This window comes from Calonectris borealis, chromosome 1 (genome assembly GCF_964195595.1).
Source record: "Calonectris borealis chromosome 1, bCalBor7.hap1.2, whole genome shotgun sequence".
Lineage (NCBI taxonomy): Eukaryota > Metazoa > Chordata > Aves > Procellariiformes > Procellariidae > Calonectris > Calonectris borealis.
In genome coordinates, this window is record NC_134312.1 from 152,983,463 (window position 1) to 153,009,349 (window position 25,887).

General features: G+C 45.2%; 1 protein-coding gene across 1 annotated transcript; it reads left to right on the plus strand.

Annotated features, from left to right (window-relative positions):
- The first annotated feature begins 1,452 nt into the window (after window positions 1–1,452).
- On the plus strand, window positions 1,453–23,138 carry ADPRHL1 (ADP-ribosylhydrolase like 1). Its single transcript, XM_075136833.1, has 7 exons — window positions 1,453–1,764; window positions 5,672–5,836; window positions 11,460–11,585; window positions 14,208–14,348; window positions 17,468–17,595; window positions 21,021–21,153; window positions 22,248–23,138. The coding sequence occupies exons 1-7, from the start codon at window positions 1,551–1,553 to the stop codon at window positions 22,403–22,405; spliced, it is 1,065 nt and encodes a 354-aa protein (XP_074992934.1). The 5' UTR covers window positions 1,453–1,550; the 3' UTR covers window positions 22,406–23,138.
- Window positions 23,139–25,887: the final 2,749 nt, after the last annotated feature.

Consider the following 25,887-nt stretch of genomic DNA (forward strand, 5'->3'; position numbering starts at 1 on the left):
CCCGCCGTAGAACACTTGGCCCTGCATGTCCTCTGGTCCCTACGTAATGCTCCTAGTATCCTAAAGCATAATTGCCTTTTTTTTTTTCCTTTTTCAGTGCAGAGTTGTTCCTTCCTAGAAATGAAGACGCGCTCAGTGTCCTCTTGATACTCAACACTTCTCTTACCCAAATCCTAATCTTTAAAAAAACAGTGTACTAACAGAGGCTACTTTCACCACTTTGGCACCTTAATTCTTATAATGTAGAATAGGAATGGCGATGCTTATCCGTGTTCTGAAACTGCATTAAGGTTTCTTGTGAAGTACAGTGATATTTCTGTTACACGTCAGTAACTCAGTCTGTGATTAACTGCTTATCGCTCTGGGTGATAGGAGGATGCATCTGTTTATCTACCTAAGTTTATATTTACATTTGTATTTCTATCTGTAAAGTAGTAGTAATTTGTGGGTCTTTAGGACAGCATGAATGGTGACTCAGAACCACGATCTGAGTCAGTCTCAGCAGACCCCTTGAAGGAAGATGTTGAGCCTACACGGAGATGTGTTTATGGGCAAAATAAGTTTAAAAAGCTGCAAGACTACAGAGCTCCTTCTTGCACTGCATGGCAGAAGCACAGAAAAAACTGCAGTAACAGAATGAAGTACATAATTGCACAAGTATCAAGTTTTAAAGGATGGTATTAATAAAGCTCGATTCTTACCAAGTGAGATTTCTTCGGACGTGAACTTTCTTAGACTCACAGGATGCCATTTAAACGCATCTTTCAAAACAGTTTCCTTCCAGAGTCCAAACGTAGGCTGCACCTGAGCTCAGCCTTAGGAAAAAGTCAGTCTTTGCCAGGGAGTAAGAGGCGTGGGATTGAAGTTGGTATTTTGCTCAGTGTTTATCCAGGGGTGCAGTGAATTAGGAAAACATTCTTGTAGCAGGTGGAATGGAATAAGAAAGCTGTTGACATAATACCGCCGTAGGGCATAATTAGAAGTGGGAGAGGTTGTCTGCATTTGACTAGATTTCTTACTGCCTAACCCATCATTCTAGTGTTTACAGAGTTTGGAAACTCCTTTTATCACAGGCTTTCCTTCTGACTGGTCCCTGAAAGAGAGGCTGACTCCAGCATGTCAGAAAAGGGCAGGAAAATAAATTAATTTACAAGTTATTAAATAAATAAACACCCCTGCGAGGCATCTGTTTTTCTGGGTGTAGAGTTACTTACGCTGGGTAGGGCTAAGGATTTCCTGGCTTGCTTTACGCTGGGTTGCAGAAACGAGGCTTTTGCGCTTCGCTTTGCGGGTCCGCTCTTGCGGTTTCATTGAACAAAGCCCCTGCAAAATCCCTGGGTTATGAAATATTTCCTCTCCGTCAGGTCCCGGACAAGAGATGGCATCTGCAGAGCCAGAAAAGGAAGTCCTTGCCTTATAGAGAGCGCTCTCGGTGTGACACAATGGCTGCTATAAAGTGTCGGGGGAGCTGAGCCGAAGGCAAAGGAACAAAGGAAGATCAAGATTCGGTGGCTGTCTCGGACAAAAGGAAGGCGGAAAGCGTCTTGGGGATGGATAAATTTAAAGCTGCGCTTGTGCTGGCTGGGGTAGGGGATGCTCTCGGTTATCGCAACTTCTCCCGAGAAAACAATGCCTTAGGTGCAAAAATCCAGCAGGAGCTGAAGGAAATCGGAGGGCTTGAGAACCTGGTGCTCTCTCCCGACAAGTGGCCAGTAAGTGACAACACGCTCATGCACATGGCTACGGCAGAGGCTGTCATCACAGGTAGGTACGCCAGGACTAGTGAACGCAGTCTGGAAAGGAGCAAAACTGTCGACTTGCTGCATTTCTTATAATAAGCCTGAGTGCTGGGGAAGGCATGAGAAAATGCGTCAGAAATGCTGCTTATGTGAATGATAACGTGCATTAGCTTGTCTCCTCCATGAGCGCAATCTTGCAACCATCACACAAACTGGGGAGTTTTGATTTCTTGAGTGTGGAGGAGCTCTCCCTATATTTTATCTAGGTTTATACAGTTGGTTAAAGCTTAAAGACTAAATTTTTGTCCAGCATAACAAAAATAATTGCTAAGTAGATTATCTGTACGCTGGAATACATCAGGGAATAATATAGCCACTAGAAATTCTTCCGTAAAAGATAAGAGCTCTTCTAAGCGCATTTTTAACATGTTTACGTTCAGAACTCCAGGCTGGAGTAGAGTCACCTTAATACCTTTTTCAGGCTAAAATCACTAGCGCTGCCTCCTCTTCGCTGCCCCTCGGGCAAAGGGTTGCGCCTGCAAGGCCAGAAACGGAACAATTTGCTTTCTAAGGAGAGCTCTGTGTCTTTAGTCCCAAAAGTATTCTAACATACTATGTTTATAATAAAGTCTTTCAGAATAGTGGAAGTTATTAATATATGTCTTCTAAAATCACAATAGTTTGAGAGAGAACATTTGGATTTTTTTAAGGTAGGAATCGTCTTTTGTAAGATGCAATGGTATTTATATCGACACCCTACCCATTGAACTAGAGCTTTCTGAACTGTCAAGATAGACATCAAAAGTACACCATTCAGTGTGAAGTGAATGTGTGAAGGCAGTGACCATTCAGCCATATTTTGCCTCTTCAGAGTGAATCAAATGTTTTAATCTCTGTAAAAATATTCCTGACTTTTCTCAACATGCCTAACACTGGATAACTAACAGTAGCAGAAGCTCACATGTAGCTAAGTATCCTTCATGTCAGTGAAATTTCCCTTGTGCTTCTGTTTTACCGCTTTATCTGCCTGCTCCCAATCTGCTCTAAATTTAGTTCGTGGAGATCAGTTGAAGAGTGTGTTGGACACGTCGTGCTTGGCTATCAGCTAACCAATGGTTTAAGGGGTAGCTAATACACTAAAGATAAAGGTAAGATGTCAGCCTATCAAGAAAAAAAGATGACTAACATATTTCTGAATATAGGCTATGATTAAATACATATCATATGTTTCTTGCTTATTGAACTCTCTAAAACCATAACTTCTGGGTAATCAAGCCAGTTAGACTAATGGTGAAATAATAAATCTTATTTCTTAAATATAGCAGGAGCACTGTGGCTCTAAAGAAAAAAAGTCTCAGCTATAATTCCCGTCAGCTGTGTTTATCCTACACTCTCATTTCTTTGGCCTGATCAGACAAGCTTTTTAAAAAGGTGCTTTTATGAGCTGGTGAGAAAGCACCAAGCTGCTGTGGGGAATTTTAGTAAGAAATCTTCATTTCATAGTAACATTGGTGAAAAAGGGAAAGCAAGTCCTTCTCTCTGCTTCCCACAAGGGAAACAGAACCGCTCCTGCCCGCAGCAGTGTCTCTTCCTGGCAAGGGGAGCACAAAAAAGCCACTGGGCTTGGTCATAGTCCAGCCCATGTGCAAAATCACCCAAATCAACAGAGTTAAAGGAGGTGAATGTGGGTCCGTGAAGGCTGAGGCAGCTGCCACCAGCCCTGGGGACCTGCCCTCCTCATGTGGTGGGGAGACCTCGCTGCTGCGTAGACTGAGATTTTAAACAATATATTCGGTGCCTGGAACATTTCCAGACAAAAAAAAAAAAAAAAAAAGAGAAAAAAAGAAGGGGGATAAGCAATAAAAATATTCCTGTCCCTCACTGCCCCGCTCCCCGCACATCCCATTCACCTGGCTGGCCACCCGCCGGCCGCAGCATCCCCTGGGTGCACACCTCCAGGTACATGCGGGATGCTCGCAGGCTGGGACGGACATGCCCCGTGGTGTCCCATCGCCCGGGCACTGCCCTCGGGGGAGCTCCCAGCCCCAGGCTGCGGCAGCAGCCAAGCGTGAGGCAGAGGTTTGTGTTAAGGATGACGGCAGTTCTCACCTGGGGAGGCGATTTTGGCCAGCGCTTTGCCAGCTGCGTGGAGGACATCCCAGGAGGGGATGGCCAGAAGCAGCGGCGGCTGCGGGCGCTGCTGCAGACTAAGCTGGCGCTCCCCAAATCCACCATGTGCACAGATGGAAAGGTTGATCCCACAATGAAGGATAACGAAACGTCTACTTCCAGTAGGAATTTGTCCCATAAGGGAGGAACAAGAACAGCATCCTTAAAGGCAGGGGAACTACCCCTGCAACGAGGAAAGCTTTTTCCTCTCTGACTTAAACACGGATTTAAAAAAGATAAGGGTTCATTTCTAAAGAAGGAACCTGTCCTATTGACTTGACGGCTGAGATGGCAGCCTGGCTCCAGGTGCGGGAACCCTGGTGGGCTCGGGCAGCCCGGAGCTGCTGGACCAGAGAGACTCTGGCTCTGGGGACGAGGCTTCTGCAGAAGCTGCCGGGCGGTAAATCCTGCTCCTGGCTCCCATCCGGATAAACTGACACCTGATTCCTAAATCTGGAAAGAGTCGGCAGCTTAAAAGTATCTTGTTCCTCTAGGGTTGTATGTGGGATGGCCAGCGTAATGGATAAGGTATTTTTTTGTGTGAAAGGAGGGGAACCTTGGTTTTACCCTGCATCTTCTTTACTTACCTGTCTGCCTAACTGGTACCTTCGAGTGGCTCTGGCTTACAGGGCTCCAAACTTTCTCTTAAATCAAACCTCTCCTGTGGATTTCAAGAAATCACCAATCTTTGACAAAATGAGGATATTTTTAGAACTTCCCCTGCTGTATCATTCCATCTGTGAGTCAATCGAAGTATTAAACAGGGTTTCTCGAAGTACATAGAAAAGATATAAATGGATAAATCCCGACGGTCTCCTCAGTTCCCACTGATGACAGAGCTGTAATAGATGCCAGTGGAAGCTTTTCCTTGGCAAAAGCCGAGGGCAGGGCTCTTCAAGCCCAACAACACGCAGCAGCAGCCGAGAGAAGCAGCTATACTGAAGAAACAGTATACGTTTAACAGGGGAAAGATTCCTCCTTAGGCAAGACTGTAGGCCTTAGTAAAAATAATCAATAAACAGATATTGCTAGTGAACTTATTCCAGAAAGAAATTTATCTGCTGGAAATGCTACAGACTGTAGGGATTTACTACTTTTACTGATCTTTATTACCATTTTTACACAAGCTCGCTGTTCTAGTTGCTGTACCAACATAAGATATAGGGATCCCTGCATGAAAAACCTACAAATTTTAGACAAAATAAATATAAAATCAGATTAAAAAATAAGGTCACTGATTTGCTTTTGTGTTTAATCATACATACCTCTTTAAAATAATTCAGTGGTAATTTAAAAAAAATAGGCTTTCATTTTTAAATTGGGTTCATGTCTGCAAATGACGGCAAAGGCACCGGCTGAGCCAGGCAGAGCTGGCTTCATGCGCACACCCAGTCCCCGCAGCGGCAACACATTCACCTTACAGTTAGACACCTCTGTTAATACTTCACACCACGGAGCCTAAATAAAGCCCCTGAGCAGCTACTGTTGATGAACAGAATGCCTTCATCTTTCTGATTAAAGGAATTAAAAGTGGAAAGGAAAGCAGGAAAAGATGAGAACAGAGGGACGAGGCTGTTGTCCCTGCAGCCCGCTCTCATGGTGTGGAAAAATGTGTTGACAGCAGCAGCAGAAACACAACTCGGTGTAATGGAAGTGGAAATAGGAACATTTCTTAAATGCACAGTGAGCTTGCTTGTTTGTTTTCAGTGCTCTCTTGCTCTTCTGCCTTCACATAACAACCTTCTCTTCCCTCCTCTGAGCAGATTACTGGTGTTTGGAAGACCTGTACCGGGAGCTGGTAAAACGCTACGTGGATGCTATCGACAAGCTCTCGGGGAGGCGGCCAGACCCCGCTACCATCGAAGGCTGCAGGGAATTAAAACCAGACAACTACCTTCTCGCTTGGCACACACCATTCAATGAAAAGGGTACGGTACCGCTTCCCATTTATAGATTCTGGCTTGAATAATGCATGCTTTCAGCGTTTGTGGCTATACGGAAATTATTTCCTTTTCCCCCTGACATCAAAGGCTACTACCCCTGAAACATTTCCATGTTTGCCTGAGGATGGCAAGAGACCTGCCAGGAATTCCTGCTGTAGGGCACTATGTCCTCTCGTAAATGAACCCTTCCCTCTTTAACATCTATTTAAAGAGACTTTGTTCTTGGCTCTGTGCCTCTGGGTCCAGATCTTTGTCCTTGAGTTTAATGGTTATTTTAAGAAATATTTTCTGCCATTTTTTGTTTACATGTTTGTACTCTTGGATCTTTTCAGCAATGGCAGATCTGAATCAAAAAGCCGAGCCTATGAAACACTCTATGCACTGATGTGTTCACTGGAGGAAAAGCAGAGACTTTTCTCCAGGTGGATGCCCTGCTAACAACTATGACTGTTTTGCTGATAATCCCTAATATTCCTAGCCCTGTTTCCCTACCCATGACCCTCTCTTTCTTTCTCTTTATGATAATTTCATTTTATGATGGATTGAATTTCTGCTTCAAGTTAAATAGCATGCATGCAGCTATGTGCACACACATACGCATATACCCATACCCATACAGTGCAATTAATCTTGAAAGACTGTAGAGGCACCACATCATCAGAAGAGGTGGACCTGGACAGCCACAAGACGATGGCAGCTCACACGGACATTGCGCTCGTTCGGTGTGATGCTCTATCACTGCAGTACGTATCAGCACCGCTCAAAAGCGTTGCGTATTGATGCAATATCATGGCAAAGGCCTGACGGCACAATGCCATGGCTATTTCTGGGTCTCTGCCGTCAGTTTTCTCTGACACAAAAAGCATCCCTCACTCAGGCCCCGCTCCTCACAACAGCTGCTGGGAGGGAAAAGGTTCCCCTCCCTGTTTATTCTGCCCACCCTGCTATTAGCCAGGCAGATCTGAGAAAGTGCCCCTTGGGCAGTTGTCATATGTTTTCTGATTGACAGTGAGTAAGATTTGATCAAAATAATTGTGGGAGCTGCTGCTGGCCCTGAGCAGCTCTCAATACCTCCAGCAGTGGAGCATGACTGTTCCCTGGCCCGTTGCTCTGTCGGAGCTACATCTCTTCTTTTAGCCTTCCTCCTCCGTGGCTTTCCATGACGAACTATTTGCTTTTGGGATACTCTGGGCTAGAAGGATCTAAAATGAATTCCTGCCTTGAGACCTGGCAGCTAAAGCCCACCTTCTCCATCTGGTCTGACAAATATCATCCTGAACATCTCAAGAAGCCTTTTTTTCACCCTGAGAGCAAAAGAACCAGTGACCTGAGGTGGAGATGTTCAGCCTACTGCAGGACTTGACACTGCTATGGACATAATTAACCTTTTATTTGAATTTTCACAAGTTTCTTCTCGAGGCAAAAACATTCCACAGGCATTGAATGCCCAGCAGTCGGATGATATCTTGGATGGGCTGGAACCAAAATGCTGTTTTCCTGTAGTCGTTCTATCTTATCTCACTTCTAGCAAGAATTCCTGTGCCAGCCTTCATGGACCAGTGAAATCTTAGCTTAGGTAATTTTGCGTTGCTTATATGATGCTCCTCTGCTCAAATTCTTGTGGGTGTAGTCATAACACTGAGTTCTTAACTCAAGCTGCCCTGTGTGTCTCACCTGCCACCTCATGTCATGCTCATTGCCACACTCATTGCAGAGGTACTCGGATTGTATTGAAGGCTGGTGAGATCCCTGTGATGGCCAGAAGACCTGCCCAAGACTGTCTAACACCTTCCATCTTAAGAGCTTGTTTCTGATTTATGACATTGATAAGCTCAAGGCTAAAATTTTCACCGTTGAGTGTTTGCCTCTGTTTGTCTGTCAGCATTTGTCTAAAGTTTTGATGCAGATGAGTCTGCTGTTTCTGAGACATGGTAAAAATGTTTTGTTCCATTGACAAAAGCTCAAATTGTTCAGAAGAGAACCGCTGATGTTTGAGAGCTGGAACCAAAATCTGAGTAAGGTGGTACCCCTTGAGCCAGAGACGTGCCTTCGGAGCCACGGCGAAAGGGCAGTCAAACGGCAGCTTGGCTCTGCCGGTACCGTCTGTATTTCAGGCTGAGGCTGCAGCATCCATGCAGGTCCTTACTTGCATCTACTGGAGCAGCTGCTGGGCTTCCTAGTACCACTTGAGAACAGGGCCTTTTTGCTGGTGGCATTGGTAGAGGAGTGTGAGGAAAAAGTGTGAGTTAAATGCAGAAAGTTGGGGGGCAAAAATGGAGAGAATGATAAGCCACAGATGGACAAGAGATAAAGAGGCCAGGCTCTAAGGTCTCATGCAGAACGGTCTGTAGTCACAAAAGACACATCAGGTGTCTTCAGGGCTTGGCAGCCATTAAGCTGATCTTTATTATTCTACAGATGTAGAGTGAAGAAAAGCATACTGAGGTATTACGTACTAAAAGAGAATAATGTAGTGCATGAATGAAAATGATGTAATAAGAAAGTGTCAACACAGCTTTTGTGACAAGAAGTGACACCTTGGAATTCTATTAGAAAGCTCATGAAGTATCCAAGAAACAAAAGGAGGAAAAAAGAGACACTGTGAAAATGGTCTGTTAGGATTTCCAAAAGACTCTCAACAACGTCCCTCACCAAAGGCACTAAGTGATGAGGCACCAAGTTGCTACAGGATGACAGAAAGGTTCTCCTGAGGATAGACAACTGGTTAAAAGACAGTAAATGAAGAGCAGGAGATTGCCATCTGTCTTCTCCATAGAGAAGGAGGTACCTGTGTTGGACCACGGTTGTACAACATGTCCACAAACTATCTGGAAATGCAAGTGCATCGTGGGTCAGCAAAGTCAAAGATAATATGGTGCAGAGTTGTGGAAGATGCTCACGATGATGAATAACTGCGTGGCACAGTAGGAGAACCAAATGGAATGCAGATAAATGAAAAGTCATACGTGGCGGGGGGCAAGGAGGGAATCCTAATTTTATATACATAGTTGCAGTTGCTGATTCAGTTACCGGTCAGGGAAGGGATTGTGGAGCTATATTAGTTCTACAGGAACGACACTTCAGTGCTCAGTAAGAGCCAGAAAGCAAACAGACTATTAGAAATGACTGGGAAAGGATCAGAGAACAAAACACAAAACATATTTGCACCAGTGCATAACTCCATAGCTGCTGTTTCTCGATTACTGTCTATAATCTGGTCCCTCCCTCCCCCCAGAAGGATGTAAGAGAACTAGAAAAGATATCAGGAAGGATGGCTGGATTAGTAAAAACAGCTTCCATAGGCTGTGATGTCTGAGACAGTACGATAGAGAGCTGTAAAGGCATAGATAGCTTGGAGAACATGAACAGGGACAGAGAAAACTCACTGTCTCCTCCAGCACAGGAACTAGGGACTTCAAATGAAACTGGTGGGTCATGAGTTCAAAGCAAGCAAAACGGAGGACTTCTTCACGCAACACCTAATGAAGCTGCACAACTAGTTTCCAATGCCAATTTGCAGATGCTACAGTTCATGTGGGTTCAAAAAATAGCTGGGCAAATTCACCTAAGGAAAATCCTTCAAGGCAGAAAGATGAATAGCCAGCTGCCTCCTGGATCAGGGAGCCAATTGTCAGCAGCTTCATAGTACCTTTACTACAAAGGAGCAAGCACACCATTTGCAGGACAAGTGTCCAGCCTCTTCATCAGGAGCAGTGGGCAAAGGTGTCCTGGAGAGGGTCTCTTTACTAGTGTCAAGAAGGCTAGCAAGGAGGAAGCAAGCTCTGAGTTTGTGGGGAATAAAATGGTATTTTGCAAAGCCTTTCACGTCGCATTTATCAGATGTTTGGCCTTTTTTAGACTGCCCTTGGTGGTTAAACCCACTGGAAGACTTATTGCATGCAAAATTTGCACATTGGATTCTGAGGAGGACGAGAAGAAATGTCTTCACCTAACTAATTAGGTCACCTAACCAGGGTGCTCACTCAGGATGGCTGCTCTCCGGGGAGAAGAAGAGCTCTTTTCGAGAGAGAGAAATTCAGATTGGTCCGTATTGCACCTGCAGATGCCAACCGGTGGCTTATGTTAGTGTTAGACTTTGGCTCAGGCAAGAACTTTTGAAGCAAATCTTCCTGCCACCCCCACTACCACACTTTGATCACACTCATGATCTTAGGACACCTGAGCTGAAGTTGCTTGGGATGACACTAAACAGCAAGCAGTGCTCCAGGAGAGCCCCTGGTGCTCTGCAGCCACAGTGGGCACAGCCCAGGGGAGCTGGGAGGACTCCTCTAGTGACTAAAAGCCCTGACCCTGGCTCCTTGGCATCTGCTGCTTCAATTCACTCTGGTCCATGAATTGCTCCTAGTACGCCATCGTACTGGCTAATGGAGGTACAGCCTTTCTCCATGCTGCCTATCTGGGAAAGCCAGGGAGACTGTGCTCCTATTGCAGGTTCCACAGATGCTAAAATTAGATTGCATAAATATGCCCCTTATCTTCCAGGGACCAAGTAGAGAAATGCTGATTGCTCTCAACTATACCCAAGGTCACTGGAAAGTGTGATTGAGCAAAGACAGTGCTGAAAAATGCCAAGTATTTTGAAAAATCGAACTCTATCTGTCTCAGGGTGGGTGCCTGCAATGAGTTAATGCTTTTTCAGGCATTGGCTCCCAGCTGCAAAGAGGAGATAATCACCTCATTGGTGCCTTGTGAGGATAAGCTCATTAAAACTTCTGTGGGATCCTGATATTAGTGTGATAAGTACTGCAGAGAAACTCATTAGTAAATTTAACTCTCCATTCAATGAAGTGTTTAAAAGTTGAATGCCGGGGATCATGCACTCAATGCTGAGGATTAAAAGAAATACTGAATTAGCTATTCAATAAATAAACTCCATGCTGCACGAGGCAGAAATTCCCAAGACCAAGCTCAGTGAGTGCAGGCTGTACCATAACGAGTGCACACAAGCACTGACTTCAGGTCGCATGGGAAACCTCAGTTCTGGTGTTGCCTAACTTTGGAGATTTTGGCTCCGTAGCCTTTAGTTTCTTTTTGGACACATTTTTGTATGTAGCAGAAACTGTTTTGTGAACTACCTGTGGGTCTCTCTAGGATGAAACACGCATTAAAATTGTAAGATCAACTGTGATACTCATTTAAAGTGCTTTAATTATGTGCTTTCAGCATGAAGTCTACAAAAATAAGGGCGTAGTAAAAGCGTATCTGTTTCTCAAACTTCTGCTTCTAGTGCTGACACCCAGAGCAAGCAAAACAGTGGTGTCAGCCAAGAATGAGTAAAGATGGCATGAGAGTTTGAATCAAACAAGTGCTGTGAACAAGAGAGCACACTGCTTTCTGAACCCGCTATGCTTTTCGTAGTACGTGAGAACATTGGAACATACCTGTGAAACCAGAATGACTGTGTGGAAGCAAAAGTCCTTGCAAGAAACTTTTAAAACTTGTAATTCGCTTTGCATGCTAATTTCCCGTTCCCGGAGGAGTTCCCACACATGAGCTGAATTAATAAAATGTGTTTGTTTCACATTTCATCAATATGTTTGGATCATTAGTCTCCTTTTAAATGTTTGGCATTATCTTTTTACTTTAGGTTCTGGATTTGGAGCATCCACAAAAGCCATGTGTTTAGGGATGCGATACTGGAAGCCGGAAAGGCTGGAGTCACTTATTGAAGTGAGCATTGAATGCGGACGAATGACACATAACCATCCTACAGGTAATGTCCGCTGACGTCTCGGCACGCTGAAGTCCCTAAGGCTGCTTTTCACTTCTGCGGGGACTAACGCAGCTCCTGTGAATTCACCTGGTTAAACTGCTCCTGCTTTGCAGACTCCAAGGCCTTTGTTTGAATTCTGCTTGGATAATATATACATGTATTTATTACTTATATAGGCTTATGTATTTGCTTGTATATTATGCAGACAGCAACCTCAGGCATAGGATTTTTCCCTCCTAAAATCCCAATAACTAAACACAACCTGTCTTGTCCAAAGCATATTCATGTCACTTGTCCTGATCAAATTTTAGGATTCGTGTACATCTAGATGACTCACTGTTATCATGCAAGTGTGTGGTTCAGGGGATAATAACATTTTTCTCTTGACAGGTTTTGTCAGATCCAATCATTGTAGGTAAAGGCAGAATGCCAAAAAAATCTAACTCCACGTATTTTAGGACACAATCTGAAACATTCTCTAAACAAAACATAAATAAGTAAATTTAATGTTGTTTTGAATATTCAGGTCTGTCATTCTCATAATTTTATGCTACGTAAACGTGTATTCATTCTGCCTGCTTAAAACAGCAATAAATAAAACCATAATGAATGGTGACATGTTCAACATGCTCAGTGCTCTGAAGAGTCAGAAAAGCCATCAGGATGGCATAAAATTAGAGGAAAAGAATTCAAACCAAAGCAGAAAATATCATTAAGCCAAGATATAAAGTCCATGGTGCATTAGGAGCACTAAGACTGCTTACAGTCTGGGTCTCCCACCTCAGAAAGGACTTACTAGAGCCAGAAAATGGCAGCAAGGAGCATCCAAGTTGTCAAACACCTTCCATACAAGGAGAAATTACATCCAGAAGGAGTTTTTAGCTGGGAAAAGAGACAAGTGGCACGGCGGGGGGGCGGGGAGGAGAGGGGTGGAAGGGCCACCATGGACCTTACTACCATCCTGAAAGGTGCCAGGGAAACGTCAGTTGTGATTCTCATAACTCAAAGACTGAGAAAACCCAACTGACGTGTCTGTCAGACTGAAACAAACAGATCAAGGAAATACTTCCCCGTGTCGTGCGTAGTTAAGCCACGGACCACGCTGCTACGGGCAGCTGCAAAGTCCACAGATACGCTTGGGTTCAAAGGGGATCAGGCAAGCGGACGACAAGGGCTGTCGCTGTTAAAAGCAATCAAGCTGTGTAATTAAAATTATCCCTAAGCTAGTCTAGAAGCTCTGGGGAGCGGAGGAGCCAAACCAATTAGGCTCACTCCGTACTGGCATTATTTGCAGAGCCGGAAACCTCGGCTGGGGCTTGCTTTCTTCCCTGGTGAGGGGCAGCAGGCTATGTGAGGGCTGCCGGGGGTAGGGAGAGCCGGGCAATAGCAGCAGGGGAAGGGTGCTACCTGGGGAGCAGGCAGGAAGAGATTGCCAGCCCCCCGAAAACCTTCTGGGCACACCCCAGCCTCTACCACCCCCTGCGCTGACTTGTCCCGCTGCCCCCTGCTAGCCCTTTGCTTCAGCTTCTAAATCCTCTGCTGCCACCCTCACGCTGAATGTGGCACTCGAGGATCTTTATGGCAGTTGGGTTAGACGCTCTATCCGAGTGAGACCCTTTGAGCTGGCTCTACCAGTTTTTTTATTCTTTCTGAAAGCATCTATTGGATCCTGGGTTAGACGTGCCTTTGGCCTGATCCAGTATTGCAGGTCTTGTGGCAGAGAGAATAAGTAATTGTCTCATCTGGACTTGTAACCTCCTAAAATAATTTGGTTTTACCTTCAGCAAAACACACAAAGTTCATGCTTACCTCTGTGCATGAGTGAACGCTTTTGGACCCGTGCACCGAGAGAAGCACACGCATCAATACTTTGCTCACCTGGGGCTTATTTAAATGACTGAGTTGTTCTCTTAACCTTCTGTTGCATGTTGCACTGGGTTGGTTTTGTTGCATTTGACAAGCAAATATGAGAGACGAGCCCCTCTATTTCTGATGTCATGGAAGTGTTGAGCGCCCATTAACGAAAGTTCATCTTAAGTATGTTTGTATCCAAGGTGGAAGACCTTGCTAGGCAGGCAGACAGCATGTCCTACTTGGACAATTGTTTCTTTCCTCTAAGGGGACGTGGACTTGTCCCCTTAGAAGAAAGAAGCAATTGTCCAAGTAAGACGTGGACTTGACTCCTTAAAGTGAGCCAGAAATAGTGTTAGATCTAACAACCACAGCCCTTGAGCTGGATGACTCTGTAAGCAAGGTGATATAGCTTGTAATTGAATCACTTTGTGGAAGTCAATTATTTCATGTGACTTCAATTAGAACATTTTCAGTATCACATTAATGGATGATATTTATTTTTGACCCCTACCTCAATTTCTGTCATGTTACACCACCGAGAACAGGAGGTCTGTGTAAAATAGCTTGTAAACCAACGGGCACCACGCATTAGCCAAGAATCTCAACATGCCACGAGCCAGCCTGCAAACAGGCAGAGATAGGTTATGTGCATTCGTTAATCTATCCGACAGCCATGAGGCATTCCGCTAATGATTTTACGAAGGACATGACAAGGATGGTAAGAGCACAGACCGCGCATTGGTGATCATTGTTATCTATGAATTCCAGGCTTTCTAGGGTCCCTGTGCACAGCTCTTTTTGTGGCGTATGCAATACAAGGGAAACCCCTTGTGCAGTGGGGAAGAGAGATGATGAAGGTTGTGCCGATGGCTGAAGAATACTGCAAGAAGACCATTCGCCACATGGCAGGTAACGTGTCTGAATCAAAAGAGTTGTTTTCTTAAAACTATGTTCAGCGAGAAAGACGCTGAAAAAACGTCACTCCCCAGTCTCTCCATTTTGCTGCTTCCCTCCCTCTCCCGTCTCCACAGGCTGTCCTCCTGTTCCCTCTGCTCAGACTGTAAGCTCCTCGCAGGTGGAGCCACCTTCTTCTACCATCCCTTAGTTGCCTGGTATATTGGCGGCAAAAATAGGAAGAGAAATAGCAATGATAATGCCCTACTGCACAGTTTGGTTTTTAGAAAGTCTTGAAAGATTGCTGGGCCGGGGGGGAGTGAGGAAACGATATTTAGCAGGTTATTAGGCAAACTGACTGCTGAGATATGAATTATTCGGCTCCCTTCCATCAATTAGCAGGCCGATATTTTCCATAAGAAAACGCACTGACATTCCTCATTTTGCCAGGAAGAGTTCACCTGTGGATGTCTCCTGACCAAGAGTTAGCTTTTGACCACAAATTCAGGCTTGACTTGTTGCTTTTCTGAACAAATATTTAAGATGCAACCTGTTGTATCCTTGTTTTAAAATAACTGAGCGTAACACAACTACTGAACTTGATATTGCTACTTTAGTAATATATATGATCTTCGGGGCAAAGGTATTTTAGTCCCCTCTTGCCAGGGAGTGATGCGTTTGTAACGGTGAGACCTGCCATGGACAGATGAGTATCATTATATTAAAACATCGAGGAAAGAGGTTTTTCTGTTAGTCTCAAGGGACAGCTGTCGGGAAAGATTGAATTCAATGGAAATCTTTGCTTAAGAGTACTCAGAAATGAAGATTTACCCGGGAAGGAAAGCTGCCGCTTTAAAATCTGAAAGGAGCCCCAGGGAGCCTTTCTGAAAGACCCCACATTTTCGTCTGCGCCTCATTTGCGCACCAGGATTTTTTTAGCTGAGACCTATGAGGAGCAGGTGCAGGATTAGTGTGAGCGAGCTCCTCTCCGAGTGGCTTTGCAGCAGGTCCCTGTCACTCCACCCCAGCAGGACCCCTCGGCGTGGAGGTATGCGCGCTGGACTCCTGAGGCATGCTTTCCGGCCAGTGCCCGTATTGTTGAGCTTCGTCCTATTTTGGTAGCGGGAAAAGTCTCCTGCATTAAAGTTAAGCTCCTTGGCTGGTGAGATGCACTGCAAAGAAATCCTGCCAGACAGACTCCTCCAGTTTTAGAAAACTTTTTTAGCCGCGTTGTCCCCCGTGGATAACAAACACAGCATTCAGTCGCACAGGGCTCGACTCAGCACCCCTCTCTGATATTCAGTGGCCATTACTTGCCAGATAGTCCCATGGACCTGAATGTGACCATCGTCTCAGGCTGGGCTCAAGGGATGGGGCAGAGCCTCGCTAGGGCTGGCGGCGTGGGATTTCTGACCATGCTACAGGTCGTCCACGCAACCAAAATCTCCTGCAACTGCTTGATCCCTTTGTTTCTGGGCCTGTGCATTGGAATAATCACACTTCCTTGCTTGTTGAGGTGCTGCATAGCAAACATTCATTTTTGAGGCATTTATGTTTTATGGTCATGGGGGAAACGGGAGAAAAAACCACACAGAAAGACACCTGCCAGGTCACCTGCGTTTCTAGAAGCAGTCTTGTAACCAGCTGACGGAGCGGGTGTCGGTAGTTTACTTCAACCAACAACATTTTCTTTGTGTGACTTTTTTTTTCCTCAAGATGCTCCCCTTGGCCTGACAGCTGTGAGTGCATTTTCACCCCGTTTTTCTAAACACCCCCCTTTTTTTAGGGTTCTAATGAATGGCTTCCTTGTAATCAGGCAAAACTGGGGCATGGACTCAGAAGAAGGGCAGCTGGGCATTCCCAGGCGTACAGGGCCACGTGGTTGAAGGCTCATCCCTGCCTGGGGCTGGGGAATGGGAAACTTCGTGAAAGTATCGGGTCCTACAAGGCAGCTTGGATTTTTTTACAGGGAGTTGAACCGCTTTAAAGATCTTAAATGCCAAAGAGGTCACCTGTATGGTATTTTAGGAAAAGAAGCAAAATCAGATTACATCCTTCAGGGAAACGGTTTGGTTGTGTGCATGCTCCTCAGCCACTTGCAGCACACAACTGAGCAACCAAGCAGGACAGAGCCAGGGAAAAACAGCAACACTTAATTTTATTTTAAACTGTGTGCCCAGTAGTCCCATACTGCATTGCTAGTTTGCCTTGGCATACTTAGCCATCTGATCCATCTCACTGATTTCTGATTCCTTACCCCATCTGCTTCCCAGGCAGGGTTTCACTCAGGCCTCAATTCTGCAGACGGGTGGGTATGTGTGTGCTTAACAGGTCAGTGTGACTTACGTGCCTTTTTAAGCCTTTATAAAAAGGTTGAACTAGAGCATTGGCTTGAAAATACACTGAATTTAATAAGATTATTTACATGTGCAAAGTTAAACATGATTAGAGATGCTCTTCCTAAAGTGACAGAAAAAGGAGAAAGACCTGTAGTTATTTAAAAAGGCTTATTTTTATGGGCACAGATAGCAGATGTGTGTGTTATTTATCCCTTTTTTCTACATTTGATATGTATTATAATATATGTAAATGGAAATTTTGGCCTTTACTATCTACCTTTTCTTGAAAGACCACACAGAAATACTGTGAGAGCAGAAGAGAAATGCTGGAGAAATGATGTGATTAAAAACTGATAACTGAGGCGGGAGGCAATTTGTATTTAGGACGTGTAAGCATTTTTAGATATTCTTTAATCGTAGCAAATGAATACGAAAGTTGGCATAGAATTGATTTTTTCTCTCTCTTTTTGTTGACTCTTATCTTTTCTTTGCAGTGTTCCTTACTAAGTTCTCCAAAAATCTCATCCTGATGTATATTAATGTAATTTTAACATATCATAAAAATAGCAGGAGATTCTGAAAATATTACCTTCTTTCACATTTTCTGTTTCCAGTTAGATGTCCCACTTCATATTAAAATGCATACTTAGTACATATGCCTGTTTAACATACGTTACTGTAAAATACCCAGTTTTTCAGGTAGTCAATACTGTCATTTGCTTTAAAATTTATTTAAGTAGAACTGCAAATGTTGCTGAGATGAAATACTACATCATTAATTTCTTTTGCATTCAGAATATCAGGAGCACTGGTTTTACTTCGAAGCCAAGTGGCAGTTTTATTTGGAGGAGAGAGAAATCAATGAGGAAAATCAGAATAAACCTGTCTTTCCAGACAACTATGACGCAGAGGAGAGAGAAAAGGTAACTGCAACTTCAAAAAAGTGCTCAGAAAGGCTCTGAACCGAGGGTATTTTCAATGAGACACACCAATATTTTTCAACCATTTCCAGTGCCAGAGCAGTCAGGAAGTCTTTATTTTTTTCCTAAAATTTCAAGAAAGAAAAAACAACTCCCATCCTTGGCTGGGGTATGTGTTAGTGTAAAAAAGCGGTTGCCTCCGGTCCTGGGGTTGCTGCGTTGGAGGAAACACTGCAGAGAGGAGGACTTCATGGTCAGATGCGTTGACGCCCAGAGTAGGTAAGCCATAAGCTTATGGTACATAAGCCATGGCTATTTAAGGGTGGAAAAGGCAGACGTCTCGCCGGGGGTTCTCATTAAAGCCTAATGGAGCTGTGACCGAGTTCCACAGAAATCCCCCCGGGCACTAGGAGCTGGACTTGGTTATGGTCCTTCTAGAGAAGACAGCCGTCCTAAGCAATTCTCTGCCAACGCAGGCCGTGCCCAGGGTAGTTTTAAGTGTCTCGAGAGATGGTGTTTCACCACGTCCCATGGGATACTATTTTATAGCGTACATGATCTTTCCTTTGCCTCATGACTTCTGGTTATATCTTCTTAACTCAAGAGAAATAATGTGTCTTCTGCCCTGGTGTTTACAGCTTTCTGGTATGTGCTGGCACCTCTCAAAGCTCTCCACTTAGCAGCTAAGCAATAAGTATGTGGTTCTTGTCACCTTTTCCCTTAAATCAATCCTTTTTTCCAGACTATTAAAGCACAGTTCTATTCTGAGAAGTCACTTTGTGTATTTTTGGGTGCTCATCTACACAGTGAAAAGTGCCAGTGGAAGGTAGATTGACTGTGGATAATAAGAAATTGTTCATTTTAAACATAAAGAATAGATCTCCTTCCAGTTTTATTTTATTAATTTAGTGCCATGAACTTGTTACTAGTTTTTTGCTCCTTTCAGTTCTACCAGAGTCTTAGCAGAGCCTTAGGAGAGATTAAACCCAACAGTATTTCCCCATGATAATTTCAAGAGAGAACTGCATGAATTCATGCAGAAATGAAATTTACCTTCATTACCCTAGCCCAACTAGTTTGGCCTATTGAGCTATTTATTTTGATGCACAAGAAAGGAAAATGTTGCTTGACCCTCAAACTCCACCACCAACCAGAGATCACAGAAGTCGAGTGACTTAATTTGCTTATAAGCCAAGTCTGTTAATAGCCATGGAAAGAATAAATGAGAAGGTAACCATCCTGCCTGCCTTTTTTCCAGGAGTGCTTTCCTTCAAAATTAACTGGCCTCTTGTGTCTGGAAGTATAGCCGATTGCCTTTCTGCAGGCAATTAATGAAGCACCAATATCTGGCACTACTCTTGCCAAGAGGTGCATGCAAGTTCCTGCTCAGCCAGGCGCACCTTTCTGCAGGCACATACCGGCTGCAGGAGATGTGGAAGTGAAGCCTTCAATGTGGCTTGGATTGATCTGAATACGTTGCAAAGGCAATTTCCCTCTCTAAAAGAAATTACACCTCGAAATGTTAAGCAGCAAAGACCACATTCTGTATAACCAGGTACACAGCTTAAATTTGGAGATAACTGGAAGTGTGGGGGTAAAAAGACAAATTACCCCTTCTTGAATGTATAAATACAAGATGGGCCAACGTAGGATAAATCATTTTTCAGTGATACGTGTTTGGAACATGTTAGATACACAGCAAATAGGCAGAAACTGCACTGCATTCGGGATCAGCCTTGCTTCTGCAAACAAATCACTTGCCCTGCTCGCTTTCCCGGGCTGGACACGATGCACAACAAAACGAGAGGAACCAAACCGAAGTCATCCAGGCCAGTTAGACTCTGAGGATCTCATCCCTTTAAGATGCAGTTGCTTAAACCAGCACTGTGAAAGGACCCAGAAAGGGAAACAAAATGGATGGAAAGGGAGTGCTAGCCAGCAGCGGGTCAACTCCTGGAGGGTGAGGAAGTCAGAGGCAGCTGTAATTACTGACCGCAGGGGTTTACAGCAAGGAGGGGACGTGCGAATTACCTCCAGGGCTTGGCAGCAGCTCAGTGCTTCCAGCAGGAGGGAGTGCGTGTTGAGACCTCCATCCATGCAGGCAGTGCTGCCGCTCCTCACCCGCCCACCCGGGAAGGGAAGCTGGGCTGGTGCCGCATCGCAGGGCTGCACGAAGGTGCAGGACTTGAAAGGAGGCTGCACTTTTGAAATGTTTGAGAAATGCTGCCTTGGTGCAGTTAAGTCCCCAAAAGCTCGGTCCCGAGGACGGCTATCCTGGTGTAAAGTTGCTTCAGCAAGGCGAGATGACATCAGATGTGTGCAGACCATCAGCGTTCTTAAATGGAGCGACACTTGAGCTACCGGCCTGCGCCCCCAGAATAGCACCTCCGCGCTTAGTCTTCTTGTCTTTGGTAGTATTACACGTGTGTCAGTACTGCTCCACCAGCATCCAAACTGCAGCAATAAGGCTGGAAAGTTTGCACGTGCCCGAGGACAGCATAAAGACATAAATATGCTCTCTAGACGGTAAAAAAAAAAGAAAGCAGCAGAGTGAAGCTGTAGTCTACCTCTGCCTTGTTTGATGTGCATGCAGATAAACCACAACCAAGTATGTAGTGGCTGAGGTGAAAGTGAACAGATAGAAATGCAAACCCTTCATAAGTGTTGCAGAAGCCAAGAGTCAGCCAAGCAGCAACAATTCAACTTACCATAATGTAACTTAAACTTCAGGAAATAAAGCTGCCCATTTCCTTTAAAGGAAGGTATTTTTTTTGCTATAAATTTATCAGTGTTGAGTTCATTTGAGGTTTTTGGGCAGGAAAAAATGAGTTCTGGAGGTACTCCTCTAGAGAAAATCCAGTTTTCCTTTGCAAACCTAGCTGTGGGGTTTGGGGTTTTTTTCTTCTTTCTTCTCCTGGGGAAGAAATGTGTCTTACATTTGCAAGTTATTTTCCCTCTTGTTCAATAAATGCTTGTGGAAGAGGAGAGAAAGGGTTTGGCAAGAAAAAGTCAGAGAAGGGGGCTTGAATTAACATAGTCTGAAATTGAGCCCCTAAAGAAATTACCGAATCAGAACTTTTTCACCCCCCGTGCACAACTTGGCTAATTGAAACACTTGCAAACATGTAACAAGGGGAGTCGAGAATATTTCCAAGAGGCAGGAGGAGGACTGACTTTGTCAGTCCTTTGGTAAGGACAAAGTCAGTCCTTACCAAGCCTCATTTTTTAAATAATAAGGAATTTCTGGGGTGTGAATTTGGAATCTATCTTGATCTACTTTTTGGCATTCTTGGCTTGCTTAAATCAAGCCAAGTTCTTGGCCTGCCAAGAGCTATTCCCGCCTAGCAGGGGACAAGCCACGCCGGCGCGGCCGCGGGCCTCCCGTCTCCATGTCCAGCCCCACCCTGACGCCGCCGTCTCTCCCGCAGACGTACAGGAGGTGGAGCTCCGAAGGCCGCGGGGGGAGGCGAGGCCACGACGCCCCCATGATCGCCTACGATGCCCTGCTGGGCTGTGGCGGGGACTGGACAGAGCTCTGCAACCGCTCCATGTTCCACGGAGGTGAGGGCCCCGCGCGGCTCCCACCACCCTGCTCCCTCACCGCGGGGTGGGGCACAGCCCTTCCCGGCTGTCGGGTGCCACTGTTGGCCAATCTGCCATGCCGCCTGTTGTACCTGCACCCCTGGTTTTGCCCCCTAACCCCTCTTCTTGTGGCAGCAGCTGCCACGCAAGCCGTTCACACTTGCTCCATCCAAGTCTCACTGTTTTAGACTCATAGAATCAGAGAATCATTAAGGTTGGAAAAGACCTCTAAGATCATCGAGTCCAACTGCCAACCCAACACACCATGCCCACTACACCATGTCCCTAAGCGCCTCATCTACACGTCTTTTAAATACTTCCAGGGACGGTGACTCAACCACTTCCCTGGGCAGCCTGTTCCAAGGCCTGACCACTCTTTCGGTAAAGAAATTTCTCCCAATGTCCAACTAAACCTCCCTTGGCGCAACTTGAGGCCATTTCCTCTCGTCCTTTTGAGGGGTGCATGAGAAGTAAATCCAATATGACTTAGTAAAGGGCTGGCATCTTCCCCCGCCAAAATGCTAGTGCCTTTTAACTGCACATAGTGAAACCAAGAGAGCTCACGGCCCCTCGCTGCAGAGCCCGGCAGGCACAAAGCGGCAGGCACCGCACGGAGCATCGGTGCTACTCACCGTGGCTGGATGTTTTAAAGCGCGTGCGATGCCATGCTGTGCTGTTAGGAAGGCAGGCACACTCTCCAGTCCAGGACATTTGCCATGCAGCAGGGACCCCTGCAACCACTCTTCCCTCCTTTTTTCCTAGCGATGGCTAGCTGCTTGCAAGAGCTGTTGTGTTGGAGTGGATTTTCCCCAGACCAAATAAGCTCCTAGCCCAGGAGCGCACGCCGCAGAGGCGTCGCCGCATCCTTGCCTTGGCGTCGCTCCCTTCCCTGGGCATCCTCAGCTGGCACCGCCAGAGGCAGGACACAAGGTGGTGCAAACCTTTGGGACTGACCCAACATGCCCCCACCACACTCGGTCGGCAGCGTAATATTTCCTCTGTGCAGCGCGGCTTTCGGTTGTGTATATGGAGGCGACACTAAGAAACCATTGCAATTGTGCTTAAACCTGCAGGAGAAAGCGCGGCTACTGGGTCTATCGCCGGCTGCCTGTACGGCTTGGTTTACGGCCTGAGCAAGGTTCCCAAAGGCTTGTACCAGGACCTGGAACAAAAGGAGAGGCTCGAGTACTTGGGCGAGAATCTTTACCGACTATCCATGGAGGAAAAGTAAAGCAGTTTCTGCCATTTTCTCTTTCTATAAAGACTATATCAAACCCTGTAGATAACTGACTGATGTTCATAGTGAAGAAATTAGCCAAGAGTTAGTCTGAAAGGCTGTATGTAGATCGTGTGCAAATGAAGATAGCTGAATTATTCAAGACTGATACAGATATTTATGGTCTTTGTCGTTTTTTTTACAGATGTAGGGATTTCTGAGTATAAAGAGTGCTGCTTAAACCAGTGAGATAATCTCAAATGGAAAAAAATAAATAAAACCTTTTTTGATTTATTTCCGTCTAACTTGCTATAATACCACTTCCTAAACAGCTGTGACCAGTAATTACACATACAAAATTAATTTTCAGAACTAATGCTTTCCTGCAAAACTAATGGTAGTACCTACTTATGGGGATATTCTCTGTATATTTGACAATCCTTTCACCACTGCTGTTCCTCCTTGTTCACAAATCTAATGTGTCTCTGACACTTGTAAACCTAATGTCTCACGGATTAGCTTTTAATGAACAGCTGAACCCTGCATCAGCACTGTGGTGTAAGGTATTGTTACATTAGAAGTTTCCAGAAAAGGAAAAGCCAACACTAAAAATACCACCAAGGAACAGCAAAGCATCAGTGTGTCTAAAATTTCTGAATTACGCTTTTATCATTCTTCAGTCTTCAGAACAAAAGTTTTTTTAAAATATAACTGGCTAAAATATTTGTAAATAAATTAGTCTTACACTATTTTCTAAGCATCATTCTTTATTTTTAGATTGAGCAGATTATATGTTGCTGTATCAGTATCAGAATTTTTGGCTGAGGAGTTCAAGCAGTTGTAATAGGTCAGCAGTCAGGCTGTGATACATTACACAAATCTGAGCGCCACAGAAACCTCAGGAAGAAAACAGTTACAACTGCTTTATCTTTTTCCTTTTTCCTCTTTCCTTTATCCTTTTTTTCCTTTTTCCTTTTTTTCCTTTTTCCTTTTTTCCCTTTTTTCCTTTTCCCCCTTGTCTTGCCTTGCCTTGCTTTGCCTCGCCTTGTCTCGTCTCTCCAACTTCTTCTTCAACTTCTTCTTTTCTTTTTCCTTTTCCTTCTTTTTATTTTCCTTTTCCTTTTTCTTTTCCTTTTCCTTTTTTCTTTTTCTTTTTTATTATTTTTATTTCTTTCCCTTTCCCTTTCCCTTTCCCTTTCCCTTTCCCTTTCCCTTTCCCTTTCCCTTTTCCTTTTTTTTTCTTTTCTTATTTTTTTAGCATTTTTTAAATTATTTTTCAAGAAAACCAACAAACTATGATACACTTAAAAGTTGTGTACAGCAGACAAAGTAAAAAGTAGACCCCAGTGAAGCAGATTCTGATGCCCCCACAGCAGCACGGGCACTAATCTGGAATCCTCAATGAAATGACACAGAAGAAGTGAGCACAGAATTTGTCCCCGGTTTTAACCTCATGTTTTACCTCAGAAGTTCAGAAACTGAGGTCTAATTAACACTTTCTAACCTCCACCATGAGTGAGTGCCTACATGGCATTGGTTTCTCCTATCTTTCTCCAGCTGCTGAGCTGTGTTTTAAAAAGATAGCTAAAAATACCTAAGTACTTTCCTACCCCTTTTTCCATGTAAGCAATTGCTGGAATCATCACTGGGATGTTATGTGGCAGAAAGAGGAGCAGGTGATCCCTGTGTTTTGAATAGCAGCCTGAATGACAATATCCATATGAAAAGGTTTTTCGTACTATGAGCTACTTCACACACTGTTGTTTCAGCATGTTTTCTCTTGGCAGCTTTGCAGGGTGCTTTCTTGTTTGCTTTGGAGATACGTTAAACGAAAAGGAGCCTTTGTGTCAGTAGCTTTTGATTTAAGAGCATACCAAGACTTTCTAAAAACATTCCTTCTAGTTTAGGATGCCTCTAGCATACCTGTAATAAACTCAGCAATAGAGAAGAGAGAAGAACATAACCTGCATAAGGTAGGATTTTCTCTAGTGCTTCGGCTTTTCCTCTTCCTTTAGAAAAAAAAATCACAAAAAAAATTAAAAGCATTCATAACCGTTCCCACTTTACCTTCTAGCCAGGCTGGGGAGGACCAAGTTTGTTTCAGAGACAAATAAGATAATCTAACTTAAAAGGCGGTTCCCAAAGACTGAACCTGTAAAGCACCATTTCTGCAGCTGTTGAGGCGAGCGGCGTGTGGGCCATCGTTTCACTGACAACACTAAAAAGGCCTGTGCGTTGGTCTGAGCAGGCAAAACTGTTCCCGGTTGCCTTCCTTATCTATGGGCAGCTCTTTGAACCAGACACCACCCGGAGCCGGGTAGCCACGGGGATGCCCGGGGTCGAGAGGGCACACGGGATGCAGCATCTTGTGTGCTCCTGCTCGTGGCCATTTCCCCAGAGCCAACCCACAGCAAGTCAGAGCGATCCATCGACCTCTGGCAGCTTCTGCGAGTTGGACAGTGTTTTCCAATTTTTTTTCCTGTCTTTTGATGAAGTCTCCGTAGTGCTGCCTCCTCCGGCCCATGCCCTGTCCCGAGCGCTGCCCCCACAGCAGCTAGTCCTTCAGGTTGCCAGGCTGTGCAAAATGGGGGTTGGACATTTAACATGTAATTCATGGTCAAGAATCAGGGCCTTTTCTTCTCCACACCAGAGACAATAAACCAGAAACTCCTTCAGCCGTATGCTCTTAGCAAATGCCACAGGATGCCACCACCCCCTGCTATGCAGCAGCCTCCGGACCCCCAACAGAGTGGAGAGGCAGGAGCGCGTTGGTGCAGGAGGGTGCGGGCAGGGCTGGGGGAGAGCGCCGGCTCCTCTCCCTCTGCCGCGGCACGTCGGCTTTCCTCCGCTCCGCAACACGGCCGGTGTCCGCTGCAGAGGTTTCCCCGGGACAGGCCAGCTAGCAGGATAGGGTTGCACCGCCGCCCGTTAGCATATCAGGCTGTTGTCACTGTGATGCTGTCATGATAAGTGTCACCAAAGAACCTATAAATAAATAAGCTGCCTGTCTTATGCATCTTAATTATTCGTGGGCCAAGAAGACAGGAAACTTTTGAAGGTGCCTCCTCTGGAGGTCCAAGCGGTCTGTCCTCCAGACACTGAAAACGATGCAGCAGCGCTTCCAGAACCCAGCAGCACGCCGAGGCAGCACCACGCGCATTAAAAACAGTGAAAACCAGCGTCTCCAGGGGAGGAGAGGGGCAAGGAGGCCGAAGTCCACGTTAGGCCATTTCACAGCATCAGGGAGGAGCCCAAGTATCTGCCTTGTCATCCGGTGTAACTCACAGCGCTGGGAAGTGACTTCTGCTGGTGTGGGGTTCCCCCTGAGCACGGGGGGTACCTGCCCGGTTCCTCCCGGCCATAGGTGGGACTAGAGTTGACTATCTGTAGTTGATAGAGAGGTGACTATATTTCATTGATAGGTCACATAGTTTAAGAACAGCAGGATGCAACTTGGGAAAAGGTGGTGAAGAAATATTAGGGATGATGTCTTGGCC

Bases quoted from the DNA above. Each gene is read 5' to 3' on its own strand.
- ADPRHL1 (XM_075136833.1), top strand. From the start codon at position 1,551: ATGGATAAATTTAAAGCTGCGCTTGTGCTGGCTGGGGTAGGGGATGCT. The intron at 14,349-17,467 runs GTAACGTGTCTG...TTTTGCATTCAG, and splicing joins GACCATTCGCCACATGGCAG to AATATCAGGAGCACTGGTTT. The intron at 17,596-21,020 runs GTAACTGCAACT...TCTCTCCCGCAG, and splicing joins ACGCAGAGGAGAGAGAAAAG to ACGTACAGGAGGTGGAGCTC.